Source organism: Aythya marila, assembly GCF_965140915.1.
Source record: "Aythya marila genome assembly, chromosome: 1".
In the NCBI taxonomy this organism is placed as follows: domain Eukaryota; kingdom Metazoa; phylum Chordata; class Aves; order Anseriformes; family Anatidae; genus Aythya; species Aythya marila.
Window position 1 is genome coordinate 3130064 of NC_139042.1, and position 13966 is coordinate 3144029.

General features: G+C 43.3%; 1 protein-coding gene across 1 annotated transcript in view; it reads left to right on the forward strand.

The window, feature by feature from the left end:
- Nucleotides 1-13966, forward strand: part of ACER3 (alkaline ceramidase 3) — a 52657-nt gene that overhangs the window by 7196 nt on the left and 31495 nt on the right. The window contains exon 2 of the mRNA XM_082777707.1: nt 10411-10521. Coding sequence (XP_082633833.1) covers nt 10411-10521 — 111 coding nt within the window. The remainder of the gene's footprint in view (nt 1-10410; nt 10522-13966) is intronic.

Sequence of the window (13966 nt, forward strand, 5' to 3'; positions counted from 1 at the left end):
GCAAACGCTTCCCTTTAAACTTTGGATTTGCTCTCAGAAGCTCAAAAAGAGAACAGAAGCAAAGCGCTGCTGTTCGCAGCCCCCGGCACCTGCAGGTCTGCCCCCTGCAGCTGGGTGCAGCTGATGCCATCTCCATAAAGCTGCAGCAAGCTGCCATCAGCTGAAAATTCCTGCTTTTCCTGGGAAGCAGCAGAGTGAAAACCAGCCGAGCTTCACCAGTTTGTATCCCTCATCCCTCTTTCCAACTGGTGAGTGGAGTTGCTGAGAAGAATCAGCTCCGTTGACTCGTGGAGATGCCTCGGGAGGTAGCAGAGAAGTGCGCCGGGGTGGTGAAATCATACAGCAGCTGTTGTTTGCCTTCACTTCAACAAGCTGCCACGGCTTGGTGATCTGCGGTAGCGCTGTTGTTTTCCTCCCAGGCATTTGGGACTTGGTGGCTGTTAAATCTTTCAAGGCCCACGTTTTAGCGTTGTCTGCAGCACAATGTCCAACATCAGCACGGTATTTGAATGCTAAAACTGCGTCCATCCTGATTTAACTTTTCCTTGTTTTCCTTCTTTCTCTGTTTTAGGCTGTAGAGGAATGTTTCCTAGTTCCTTTTCTTAAACATATCCCATTCCAAGCTCTTAAATTCTTGCCTTTAAACTCTTCTGTGCTGATCTCCATATGACTTCTGTGTTAATTTCTCTTTTCTTCTGCCCTCTGAAAGCTTCCTCTGGCAGTCTTCAGGCTGCCATTTGTGCTGGAGACATCATTCATTTTGTTTGGTTTTCAACTGTTTCACATCCTTACGCACCAAAACTTTTTGTGGGCCTGAACGCTCACCACCCCGGGCATGAACTGGAGCTGGTGTAATTAAAAAGAGGGTTGCCTAAAGCTTGAACCTTCAATATGTTGTGTACCTCTTCCTGTATTTGCTTTAGATCGTGAGATACTTCAAGATCTGAGCTTGGATCTTGCTGTCCTTGTGGAGGAGCTTCATTTGCACGTAGATAAATAGCTTTTGCTGATGTTTGAGGGCTAATAGGCAGCTGCTGTTCTTTTATTCTTTTCATTTTTCAAGCGAGAACCTGGAAGTTGTCTCAAAATGACAGCTGGGCAGTGAAAAATAGAGTTGGAATTAGAAATAGTTCAAGTCCTGGGTTAGTGAGTTAAGTACAGCTGAAAGTCCTTACTAGGTCGTTGTGTTAATTGGAAAAGGTGATGCAGGCTTCACAGGTGGCACAAAGAAGAGGAGTGCGTGTGTAAAAGAGACAAAGTTGGGTATTTAGGCCTGAAGAAGGAGAGTTAAAGCCATTTCTGAGGTCAGATCCCTTTTTGTTTTGAATCATACTTTGTGGTAAGTGCTGGGATTTTTAATTTGAGGCAGCCCTGTGAAAAATCAACGTAGAGATGAGAATTCTCCTGGTTTACTGGTGAGAGAGGGAGTGCCACCAACTGGTGCTGTGAAGGCTGCTGTGCACTGGTTTCATCATCTCGATGTGCTCCATTTTTACCTTTGTCACCTACCATTTTCTTCTTAATTTTCTACCATCCATCCGGGGCAAAATGCAGCAGAATTGTGTGAAAAACCAGCAGGAGAGACTTCGGTCATGCTGAGCACCCAGGGGAAATCCACTGCGGTAGGAAGAAAAGAAGGAAAGGAAGAGGATTTGGATTTTGAAGCAAGGCTGCTTAAATTAAAGCTACAACTCGCTGGCAAAGAGCACTAATCCGAGTTGTTCTCTGCCACTCACCATTCAGGGAGCAGCTACGGTGCCTCCAGGCGCTGTCTGGGTGAGGACAGACAGATGCCAGCTGCCAAGAGCTGTGTTTTCTGCTCCGGGCAGAGCCCCAGGATTGGAGGAACCGGTGTAGACCCTGGACATGGAGCTGGGAGGTTGAAACCAGCACGGTAGGAGAAAAGTGAAGTGATGGAAATGCCACAGATGATACCTGTAACATATTGGTCTCTGGTTTTAGGACTGGCTCAGGAGCAAGCCTGCTCTTCTTCCTTGTTTCCTTCCAGCTTGACATCAGCAGCCTGGCTTAAAATAACATTTAAGAGACGTTTTGTTTCCCACTCAAGGCTGTAATAGCAGCAAATCTGCCCTTCAGCAACGAGCTTATTGCATGTAATGCTCTGACTTGACATCATCTCAGCCTAATCGCTCCTGACTTTGATTGCGTTTTCCAGCTGTAAGCACTTGCTTTTGGTGCACTTTGTAGATTGATTTTTTTTTCTTAGATGATGTGTCTGTGTCGACTGTTTTAACTTCAGATTTACTGGCAAAATCCTTCCAGGTGTACCTCAGCCTAATTGGTCTGCTCGCTGTCATCTCAGGTGCACATTTCCCAGGGAAATTCTGTTCTCTTTGCCACGAGGCTTCCCATGTTCCAGGAAAGCAACATTCAGAGGTGACAGGATGGCACAGTGGCTAATTGGGATGCGAATTTATTTCTCGTAGACTACTTATCTGTGGGTATCTTGGATTGGAAAGGAAAATATACTGTAAAGGAGGTTTGCATCGCCCTGTACGTCCAGGTTTCTTCTTGCAAACTCCAAAAATGACCAAGGGTAGATTCTGGTGATCTGGTTTTCTCAAATACAGTTACATTTAGTGAAGTGGTCCCTTCAAAACCCCCAAAACATTTATTAGGGCTTCAGAATACCCTGTGCTTGTTGCAGGCCTAGGTGGCATTGACATCATTACAGCCGTAGTAAGACAATTAGCAGAGCTGGGCTTTGGAAGTGAGAAGCGTGGCTGTTCTGATTTAGCTCTAGCAGCTGTCTTTATTCCACACCTCAGACCATTCTCCTTGCAGTTGCATTCCTAATTTTCTGGTAGACTTCACAGTTGGTCCCCCACATTTTGTCCTCTGCCCTCCAAAGCTGTTCTTGACCCCCTTCAGAGGAACAGAAGGAACATCTCATGCACATCTCGGACTGGTGTCATGAAGGGCTTCAAGCAAACCCCTCGAAAAAAAGAAAAATCAGTCATCCTTCCTCAGAAGAATCGCCATTCCAGGTTCTTGGTTGTCAGACACTTTTCCTTCTTTTTGCAATAAAATTCCAGGAGGAGGAGAACTCTGTTATGCTACACGTTGTAAGAACTACTCATAACAATGTTGTTTCTGGAAACTGTACAGTCCTTACTCTTTCAGACCCTTCACTCTAAAACTTAACCACGTCACCTCTTGTAAATTAACTCATTTTTATTGTGGTAGGTGAGGATGGTCTAGTGGTCAGAGAAACACTTCGGTGTTTGAAAGTCCTGGCTTTGGTTTTGGGGCTCAAACACCCTCTTTTAACCCGTCTTCCTCTTGCAGAGGTGTTGAGGATAAGCACACAGGAGCCTGGAGTGGCTCAGGCATTGCAGTAACAGAAACCAAACAGGTTTGAGGATACCAGAAACCAAACAGGTGATGGATCTGTTTTAGATTTGAGAGGGAAAACCAAGAACTTCTTAGCCCAGCGATGAATGTTTCAACGTTTGAGTTGAAATCTGCGTTCTGAACTCGAATGTTGCACTTATGGGATTGCACAGATGCTGGATTCTGGTGAAGAAATGCATAGAGTTGTAAGATTTCCTTTCGTGTAGCATTAACTGGCATGCATTTGTTTTATTTTTAGTATAACATCCGTGAGAAGCAAGGTGGGTGCCGGGCCAATTAGAGCCTAATCTTCTGCACTACACGGCAGCGAAGCACTTGGCAGAGAGGTGAGGGGAAAGCAAAGGATGGCTTGATTGTAACCCAGGGCGATCCCGAAGCAGTTTAATAACAAGTGCTTTTGTAAGCCCTGCATACCAAAGAGAGGCTTGTGCCTTTAGAAAATCCACCCACGCTTCACAGGTTTGAACCGAGCGTTCTCCTGCGTGCAGTGTTAGTCAGGGGCGTTGAGAGCTTTTTCTCCTAATTACCTCCCGCGCTCTGATTGCTGTGAAGAGCACAAATGTAACACGAAATGCCGTGATCGGGGTAAAGAAGTCTGCGAAAATATTGGCTGAATGAGTTGTGGGGCAGGAAGCGTGGAAGGCCGTAAATCAGGACGTGTTGCTTGACCCAGCATGTTGGAACCGCTCGGAAATGAGCACGAGGAATAAAAATCAAATTGCCTTGTTAATAATTAATCACTTTTTTCCCCCTAAAATTACCTCGTTGCCTCTCCCCGAGCCACTAAATCACTGAAATGCTTCACCTGGGCACGTTTTGTCTGGAAGGCTGCCAGCCTACATCCACGTATCCTGAAGAAATGGAGACCCAGCAAGGGGGAAGCAGCCTAGGAGACCTCAAAGCACAGGTTCTGGGTGCTGCATTCATGGAATCCGAGAATATCCCGAACTGGAAGGGACCTACAAGGATCATCCAACTCCTGGACTTCAACTGCATCTGCTTCATCTTCATCTGCAGCCTTGTGGCGTGTTGTCCAGGCTCGTTTGAAACTGCTCCAGGACCCGTGGCTTCTTCTGGGGAGAAAACCTGGTTTCCAAATAAACTGACCTTCTGGGTGTTCCACCTGAATTTCACTTTTCCTTGTCAATGCTGATCAAATGGCTCTTTTTTAGTAATACAAATGTGTTTTTGTTTTTGTTTATTCAATCCTTGCACCCTGTAAATCTGCTGACTTCTGTGTCCCTTGCTTGTAGCTGCTGCCTGGCCAGCATTTAGGTAGCTGGTTTTTTTCTCTCCAAATCTTTCTTTTCCCTTGTAGGGCTCTGCGTTGGTCTTATCTGAAGCCCTCTGGCTTCTCCCTGCTGTGTTTTCTCCCAGTGGTATGCCAAGGTATCCCATTTTGGGGATTTCACATTGCCAAGGTTTATACAGAGCTGGGTTAATACAGTGTTCTTCTGTGATGTGCTTACGCTATCACATTTTCCTATTGTGTTTTGTCTTCCTACGGAGCTTACTGTTACAATTCTGGTGATTTATACAAAAATTGATCTTTAGATTTCTATTTTTTAAATACTTAGGGACATACGGTCTCTCTGATAACCCCTTAGTTTGAGTTGTTATTTATCTGTCCCTGTTTTTATGGTTCTTGAGGAAGTTTTCATACGTAGCTATATGGTTCAGTAATTGCCTCGCTGTTTCCTTGGGTGGTGTTTTCTCATTTTGTTGTTCGAGATGTGGTGGCTAACACAAGCTGCAACTTCAGTTAAGGGCCAGGTAAGCGAAATCAAGGCTTGCTTAGGGTTTGGTAAGGAGACCAGAGGAATTACAAGAGGCAGGAATCAGATCTCATCACTTAAAGGCATTCCCCGCTTCCCTTTTTTCCTTTAAGGATAGATCTGCGAAGCTGACATCGATCTCACACGCATCATGCAGCAGGGAGCTTGGTAATCACCTCCTGGCAAAGCTCCCGTTGGGATGACTCGTCTCTCCCCTCGAGGTCCTTTAGAAAATATCAAATGGAGACGGGAGATTCATTTCCTGACCCTCCAAAGCGCGGTTATTGTGGACTTGAAAGAAGCAGATATTAAAAAAAGGCTGGTGGAGGTGAAGATCTGAATCTCATTTCCCCAAAACCTTTCTGTCTTGTTGCTTCCTGGTGCTCTGGGCCCCAGGACTGCTCTTTTTGTGCTGTTCTTTTGCTGATATTCTCTGAGTGTGCTCATCTTTGGTTTCGTATCCCTGGAGATCCTTCCACAAGAAGTCTTCTTTAAGAGAAGGTGTTCCCATGGTAGGTGGTCGCCTACACGTCCACACCACCGCGTTGCTTCCCAAGCTCTTTACGTCTGGTAAACCCTGCAATTTGCACCAGAGCTGCCAGAGATGATGCCAGAAACACGAGCTGTGAGAGAGAACTCGCATCTGAAAGCCTCTAGAAGGATGATTCAAGTTCTGCGTGTGTCATGAAACCATCTGACAGGCTTTGTTTGTTAACATCAGTTCTGTTTTTTCATACAGGGATGGAAAAAGGGAAAGCTCCAGGAGCCAGGTAGTGCCCTAAAACTGACTGTGCCGTGCATTGTGACTCACGTGCAATGGAACAGACTTTATCAGCCTCAAAATCTCGTTTAATTTGTAATTACAAGGGGACACTTTGGCTTTATAGGAGCTTAGGTGTGTATCTTTTAGGAATTAGCAGCCCCTGCCCTCTCTTGTGTTTCACCGTGAGCTGCAGTTGTCTGTAAGGGTAGGCTGAGAGCCTGTGATGAATATCATCAATATAAGTTCTGATCTTAAATGAGCTTTTAATACATAGCCAGCTTTTTAAACTGGAAAAAAAATAAAAATAATTCGTTGCTGTCTGGAGGTAACAGTTATTTCTGTTGGGGTTTGGGTCTTGTAGAAACCATACAGGAATCCAAAGTGTGACAGTGAGCAAGAGACTGAAAACACTTTTATGTTTGAAAAGGTCAGTGCCAGTTCATAAAACTGAACAGGAGGAAGGATCTCTGTCAGGGTTTTGGCTGGGATCAAGGTAATTTTCTCCGTAAGGGCTCACACGGTGCAGTGTTTGGGATTTGGGATGAGAATAACGCTGATAACACACCGACTTTTGGCTGTCACAGAGCAGGAGGTGATAATTTTTGCTGCTGCTTTTAGATACCACTTTTCCTCCTTTGCTGAAAACATCTCCTGCATCCTAGCTCCATGTGCAGTGCTCCTGATGCTTCTACATCCTGCGAGGTATTTTCTTTATGACCACCTTCTGTTATCACTTGACGTATCTACAACGTAGCTTGTTTTATCCTTTTGACTTCTCATCCAAATTTATTGCAGAAATGACTTACTAATGTAGAAGTAACTACATTTTGGGGGGAAATAGAAAGGTTATGAAAGTAGGATCCTTCAAATTTGTGCACTCCAGCTCCGTGAAGCTTTTCAGATGAGAATAAGCAATTTTTTGTGCCCATGTTAGCTTGTAAATACTGTTTCCTCTCCAAGTTTTTGCTTGTAATTTTGGACTGTGATGTGATTTCAGTCCTTGTACAGATCTTTGTGCATTTATGGTACTGTATATATATATTTTTTTTTTAAGACCTGAGGATGATTGAATGAACATGCATAGTAAAGCAAAACAAAAAGCGTGGTGGTTTTTACTCTTGCGTTGGTATCACGGCGTGCAGGTGTGTGAAACACAGATACAGCTCTACTCTACATTTATTAAAGGTTAGTTTATTTCTTCCTTTGTCGGTATTCCTGTAGTTCAAACAGCTCCCGTGGATCCTTGGCATTTATCCATGGTGTGTTTGCAGAGCACAGTTTCATTCCCTCCAGCCTTTATTGTTGGGCTAGGGGAGCTAAACCATTTTTGTCCCTTCCCATACTGTAGGTTCCCACCTTACCCTCGCAGCTGAGAGATGCTCCTGATGTAATTTTCCATTTATTGGTAAAAACAGAAGATCATTTTCCACTGCCGGCTTTCGTGAAGACTTCGCTATTTCCCTGCCTATCCTGGAAATAAATTTGGGGGTGCCTTTTAGGCGCCTTAAATTTTAGGTGCCTTCCAGTGATGGCTTATGGTTGTCACCGTACAGTCTTTGTTCTCTTTTCTGCCGCTTCAAATAAATCAATCCTATGTTTGGGATAAGGATCCACCTTCATATGGCAAGGCATGTTCTCGGTCACAATATTTCAAGTACTGGTCCAGCACCCGAGGAATCCAGTACTGAAATGTAAGAGTTCAGTACAGAGTTAAACCCAAAGCCAGCTCTTTTGTCAGCTCTTTTTTTCCCCATTTTCAACTTCCATATCCATTTCCTTCAAAGCTTCTTTCATGTCCTTGTTCGCTAATTAACTTGGGAGTAATAGGGCTGCGGTTACTTGTGTGTCCTTTTCCTTCTTTCCTGGTGTTGTTTGCTAATCTCTGGGCATGTCTCGCTGCCGTTTTTGATGGAATTAGTTAAGAAATTTTTTAAAATCCCCTTTAATTTGAGCTATTCTGTGAGGATAATCCTGCAAAGACTATCAGGACTTCTAGGAAATCTCCACTCCGGGGGACCTTAGGTTTAACAGCGGCCTTGTAATTTTTCTGCTTGAAAGAAGTAATTTTCCTAGCAGCATGCCCGAGTACTTCATTCATTGTTCTCCCACCCCCAATTCCTTTATTTAAAATTTAAAATAAGCCCAGTTTTCAATAAATGTTTTGCAAATAGGCATGCCTAATCCGTGCTGCAAACGGACTGAACAATACGGGCCAGAAAGCGCCGAGAAGGAGCGGCAGGGATTTACAGCTACATTAGGCCCCCGGTATTTCCTCTCCCAGCAAGATGCTCCTAGATTAAATGCTCATAAATTTCCTGTAATTTAACCTAATTACAGCTTTGCAGGAAGTGTCGAGACCTTTGCTTTCCTACGGAGGCATCTCTTTGCTGCGTTCCTGCGTCCATTTAGGCTCGTTAGCCTGCTGCAGATCTCCGTGGCTGTCACGTGCCTTCCCTCCCACCCAGGGACAAGCAGCGCGGGATTTCTTTTGTTCAGCACTTGCAGGTTTGGGTTTTTGCCAGCTTTTTGCCCGTTGCATAATAAAAACGACCTAAAACAATGATGTTTATGTGATGTCTAATAAGATCTCCGTGAAATGGGTGCGTATGAGAGCTCTTCCTGAAAGCGACAGACTTGCTGCCTGGTCTGGGTGTAGCCTTTACTTTGTTTTTTAAGATTTTTAAGATCAAAACATCGTTTTAATGATGTTTTTGTGTGGTTTATGGGAGGAGGCGGCGATGGACCCTGGTTTGCAGCAGCTTTCTGCCAAGCCTGGTCTCTGGAGAGAACGAATCCCTGCCCATTGCATCCCTGCAGGAACGCTGCGAGAGGTTAATGCTTCCCCCAAGAAACAAGGCACGAAAAACCTCTGGGTTGGTACAAACCTGAACATATTTACAGAGCTGGTTTGATTTCAGCTGGGTTTCTGTTCCGTGGGGGAACCTTTCTGCAGAGCTGCCCTGAGGAGTGACATCTCCGGCGTGGTTGTCATAAGTTGGTGAGGCTGGTGGTTGTTCAGGAGGTGATGTTAAATCAGTAAAAAAAAAAAAAAAAAAAAAAAAATGGTTCATGGTGGATAGGATGCTTATCTGGTCGAGAAGAGCGTCTCAAACTGAGATTTGGATTTTATTTGTTGGATCTACAAAGCTAACTTGTTATGGCTGACTGGGTGCGCTTCTTACCATGGGTCCTGAAATAACCACTTCTGCCAGGGGTTAAATTTTCTGTAAACCTGTAAAATAGGGATTTCTGTTCCCAGAGGTGCTGTAATACCTTGGGGTTTTGTGATCGTAGTCTGGCAGTTGTCACTTCTCTCTGGTATGGATCTTGGAGGGTAGATCTGAAAAGCAGGTGCTTGGATGTGCTCAGACGTGGTCTGCTCACTCTCATTCTGTGTTTTACATAGTGACATGCTTCCAGGAGTTTCTGCCAAACACAAAAGGCAGAAATAATTGTTCTTGGCCTCCCCGTATCCTCATGCATCGTGCTTGTCATGGAGATATTTGGAAATCAGAGTTAAAATTTTAACTGTATGTATTTAACTGATGGCATGTGAAAATTTGCAGCTTAATTAATGTAAATGGTGTTCTGCCTTTTCCTATACCAGCTCTCGCTCAAACTGCACGTCATCTCATTCCTGTTACAAAGCCTTTATTTGCAAAATTAGGATTTGTGGTTGGGCACAGAGGCTGAATCTCCATCCCTTCTGCTGAGAAATTTACCTTTCCTTTTGCCTCACTAGCATTTCTTACCATTTCATTGCACTTTTGCGATGGCCACGACAGTTTGAAAACCTGTCAGAGTGGGAGAGTGGTCTTGAAACGAGAAAACAAGAGGAAAGAAAGGTTTCTTCGTCTTTCCCAGTGCTGGAAGCATCATCCTACCCTCTGGTATTGGAGCTCTTGATGAGCTTTGGCACTTGCCTGCCATGCTGAGCGTTAGGGGCTGCTTTTTGCTGGTCCTTATCGTGCCCTCTTGTAGTCCTTGATCTTGCATCGTGATCTGTGATGCAGCTCCATGTCAGGTTTGTTCTGCGTGCTCTGGGAAGACCGAACAGCTTTTGTTGAGGAACGAGTCACTTTGTGACCTTAAAGCATCTTGAAGGTGGTGTGGAGGAGAGAGCTAAGGGAAGGAAAACCACTGAAAACTGTATTTGGGGCTTTTATATCCTTAAGGAGTTGGGTTTTAATTCATGTGCCGTTCAATCAGGGTAACCCTACCACCATCTAAGCCAATCTTTCCACTTAATTTATTTTTTTATTGCTCTCCAAACATGTGTAAAAGGACAAAAGAGAACCATTTAGCCTTCAAATAGTTAACCACGTTGTACCAACATTTAACCACGTGTTACATATGAAAGCAGAAGACAGTTTCAAAAAGGGGCAGCGTTCTGGATGGGAACTGTAGAAGCAGCCTTTAATGAATGAACGTAGCTGTGCTTATTTAAAATGCCCAGTACCCAGTTCTAAACCTCTGCTTTTTGTTTCTGTCCTACAGGGAACACAGTGAGTAACCTGATTTTCATTCTACCTCCAATCTATGGTGCGATTCAGACCTATAAAGATGGCCTTGAAAAACGGTATTTAGCTGCCTATTTGTGTCTTACAGGTATGTGTAACACTTAATTTGCTCTTTCATTCTAAAGAGAGCCCAGATGTGCAATGAACAGTACCTGAATGCAAATAAATCGAGTACTAGAATCCAAATACTATGTGTGGAAACTTTAACGGTTTAATAAAATTGAGGTTTGTGTTAACAGGGAAGTGGCATTTGTTGGAGAGGCATGAAGTTAGAGTTCACTAAATAACTTCATGAGGTTTTAAAGTGATCCGTTTCTGGCATCTGTGCTCTCTGATGGTTTACAGAGGGTATGTGGTCCTGCTTTCAAGCAGTTTAATGCTGTATTAGTGTGGGTTTTAACACTTCTATGGGAAAGTAATACAACAAATGGGAAAGATCTTAAAGGAATTGGAGAGGCATTCTTTCATGAGTTGGAATTTGTGTTCGGTTCTTTGGCACATACCACCCAACAACCCGACTGCCATCGTATTTAGGAAGCTTAGCAGGGATGGAAGAACAACCTGACATTGTGAACTGCTTCCTATAATGGCAAAATACAGAAAAGAAACATCTCCCTTTAGAACCTCACTCATATAACTTAAAAAAACATGTTCCTTATGCAGAAAGGAGGTGTTTTAAGATGATTCAGACTTGGCAGTTGGTCTTGAGAAGTGGATTTCACAGAATTTGTGTTTCACGGGATTTCTGTGTTTGCTGTAGCTCCCGTCTTTGGGAGAGCAATCTCCTTCAGTCTTCTCAGTGGTGAGAGACTGGTTTACTGTAAATGTTACTTCTACGACTGGCATAACCATGTATTTTGATAAAACACTGCTGAAAAGCAGATACCCATATGCTAAACATACTCTTGGTGCCAATGAAGCTGTAACATACGCTAGGTACAACTTCAGGGTTTTTTTCAATTTCTTGGAGACCCAGCTCAGCTTTAATAATAAAAAAATAATAATAAAGAAAAGCAGCAGCAATGTACAGCCGTGGAAGTTTCTGACCGCTTTCCAAGTAGCCATTTGTAGGCGTTTTATGGTTATTCATATTTGTCCCAGTATAAAATAGTTCGGTAGAAGGAATTTCTGAGGGTCAAAGTTTCCTTCTTAAAAGACAGAACGAAACTAAGCACTTGCTGAAGTTGACTTTTCCCTTATTCTTGAACCAAAGTATCCTATAAAACCATTTTTTTAAAACTGAAAAATGGAAAAAAAACAACTGCATTTCAGTCTCAGTATTTACCATAAATAGTGGCTGCCTCCACCAGTAATGCTTTGTGATGGGTAAAATATGCCAGTATTTGAACAGAACATCAGGATGTCACACCAAGACTGCCAGAAGGATTTCCAGCCCTCAATGGGCTTCTTGTGTACCATTTAACGTGACTGTTTAAAAGAAGTCTGTCTTTGTTTATGATACATAATTTTTTAAACATTTTTTTGTACTGTTCTTGGTTTTTGGGAAGGGGAGCTCAGCATCCAGACTTGGTAGCAGTGCTGCGAGGCAGTCCTGAGCTCCAGCTGAGCTCTGCTCCTCTTTAGCTGGGCAGAAGCCTTTGGCTTCTGTCTGTAATGATAATGGCTTGACTTTCATTTCTTGTATTTGGACCTAACGTTGCAGGTCAGTCTTCAAAAAGTTTCTCTCCTGTTTTGTCTCTGCTTCAGTGGAGTGTTTCACAGCAGTTAAAAAAATGTAAAGGAATGTAGGCAGCTTTATCATTTTTCAGTGGAAAAACAGGAACAGGATAAGGATGCTTTGGAATCACAAACCTCTTAACATGTGTTTTACTATCGAATAAAGCAGCAAATCAGTAGCTAAATAGAATTTTAAATATAGCTGAAACGTGCCAAGACCGTTAGCATTCTCTGCATGTGAATGAGTGAGAAGAGAGGGCAAGCGTACGGAAATATATTTTTGTGAGAAACTGCAAGAGAATACCTTTTCCTTACAACAATTTCATTTAGCAGATTTCACTCTGTGTAAGTAATTTCTTACAAAGAAATAGACTGAATCCATAAAGGAACAGTGAATTTAGCACAAAACTGCTGATTTCACTTCAGGCTTCGTTAAAAGACCACAGGGTAGAACTGCTAACTAGCTAATAACGCCTGTGGGTTGTTCTGTTAAAGCAGAAAGTCTTCCACGATTCTGCTACGAAGATGGAGGTGGACACTTTAGTTAGGTTTTAACAACTTTGATTACTGAGAATTTTACAAGAAGTTGAGGCAGCTGTCAAAGCGGCCGCTGCAATTCCATCTGTTGGCGTTTGAGAACATAAGACGTGTTGTTTCTAGACATTGTTGTGATCCAAATCAGCTGTTTCATTTGGATGCATCCAGACATTTAGCTGATTGTCAGCTCCTTTGTGTCTTAGCACGCTGTGCTCAGTGCTTCACTACATACCCTACAATTTTCCTCTTTGAACCGAGTGCCTATTGAATTAGGAGGGCACTGTTTGTTTCACGTACGTGCTAAGATCCCAAGCTGGCAGGACAAGAAGGGGGATTTCTAAGTAACTATTTAAATGAATTCCTTGTTCACTCTGGTGCCAAGGCTGAGTTGTGCTTTTCAGCAAGTTCTTTGAGATCCAGCACGCTGTTCCCAGCCCTCGTTTCTGCTGCACTTCAGCTCAAAGGGCATATTGTCAGTGAACTCAGCACAAGCTGGATCAGATTTTTAAGCTTTGGAGAACTATAGAAAATAACCAAGCTAAAATTACTAAGAATAATCTTAAGCAATTACTTTAGCATTTTGCATCTCGCAAAGCAGGTAGGACAAATCAGACTGTTGCTGCCTCAAAGCATGTGCAGATGTTTGGGATTTTGGTGCTGTGGCATTTTAGCAGGTTCCACCTTTGTGGTTCCCAAATGGTTTATATTCTACGAGGGTCTTAATTTAAATATATTTGTATTTATTTCTGAACTTTATTTCCATTGAAATTCTCTATCTGCAAGATGAGTTGTTAGAAGTCCTTCACCCGAAATTAATTCCCTTATTGTTACCTAAGAGCCAAAGAGGAGGTGCACGGGCCATGTCAGTGTTTGTAAATCAGACGTGCTCGGGGACATTCCTGAGTGCTGAAGCCAAGCAGCGTGGAACAGCCCCGTGTCTGTTCATTTTAGCCTCCCAGACGAGGTGACCGTGTACAAATTCACTGTCAGAGCTCCTCTGGCTGCTGGATGGTGCCTGGGAGCTGCTCAGGGTCACTCCCGTCTCTTAGGCAGTGGAGGGGAAATCATTTTTAAGTGTTGAAAACAAAGTAATTCAATTAAAATAATTCATTTAACTCTGCTTTTTCTTCTTGTTTCATTCTTTGGCTGTTCATGGTGCAGCATGTTGCTCCTCTTCAGTTCAGCTCCATTATTTTAAGAAAGTGTATTTGGGTTTCAGCTCCAGATTCAGTCAGCTCTGTGTAGTTTTGATACCTACTACACGTGTAGATACCAAAATAAATGTGTTTATATCTGGAGCCTGCCCTTAACATCCACCC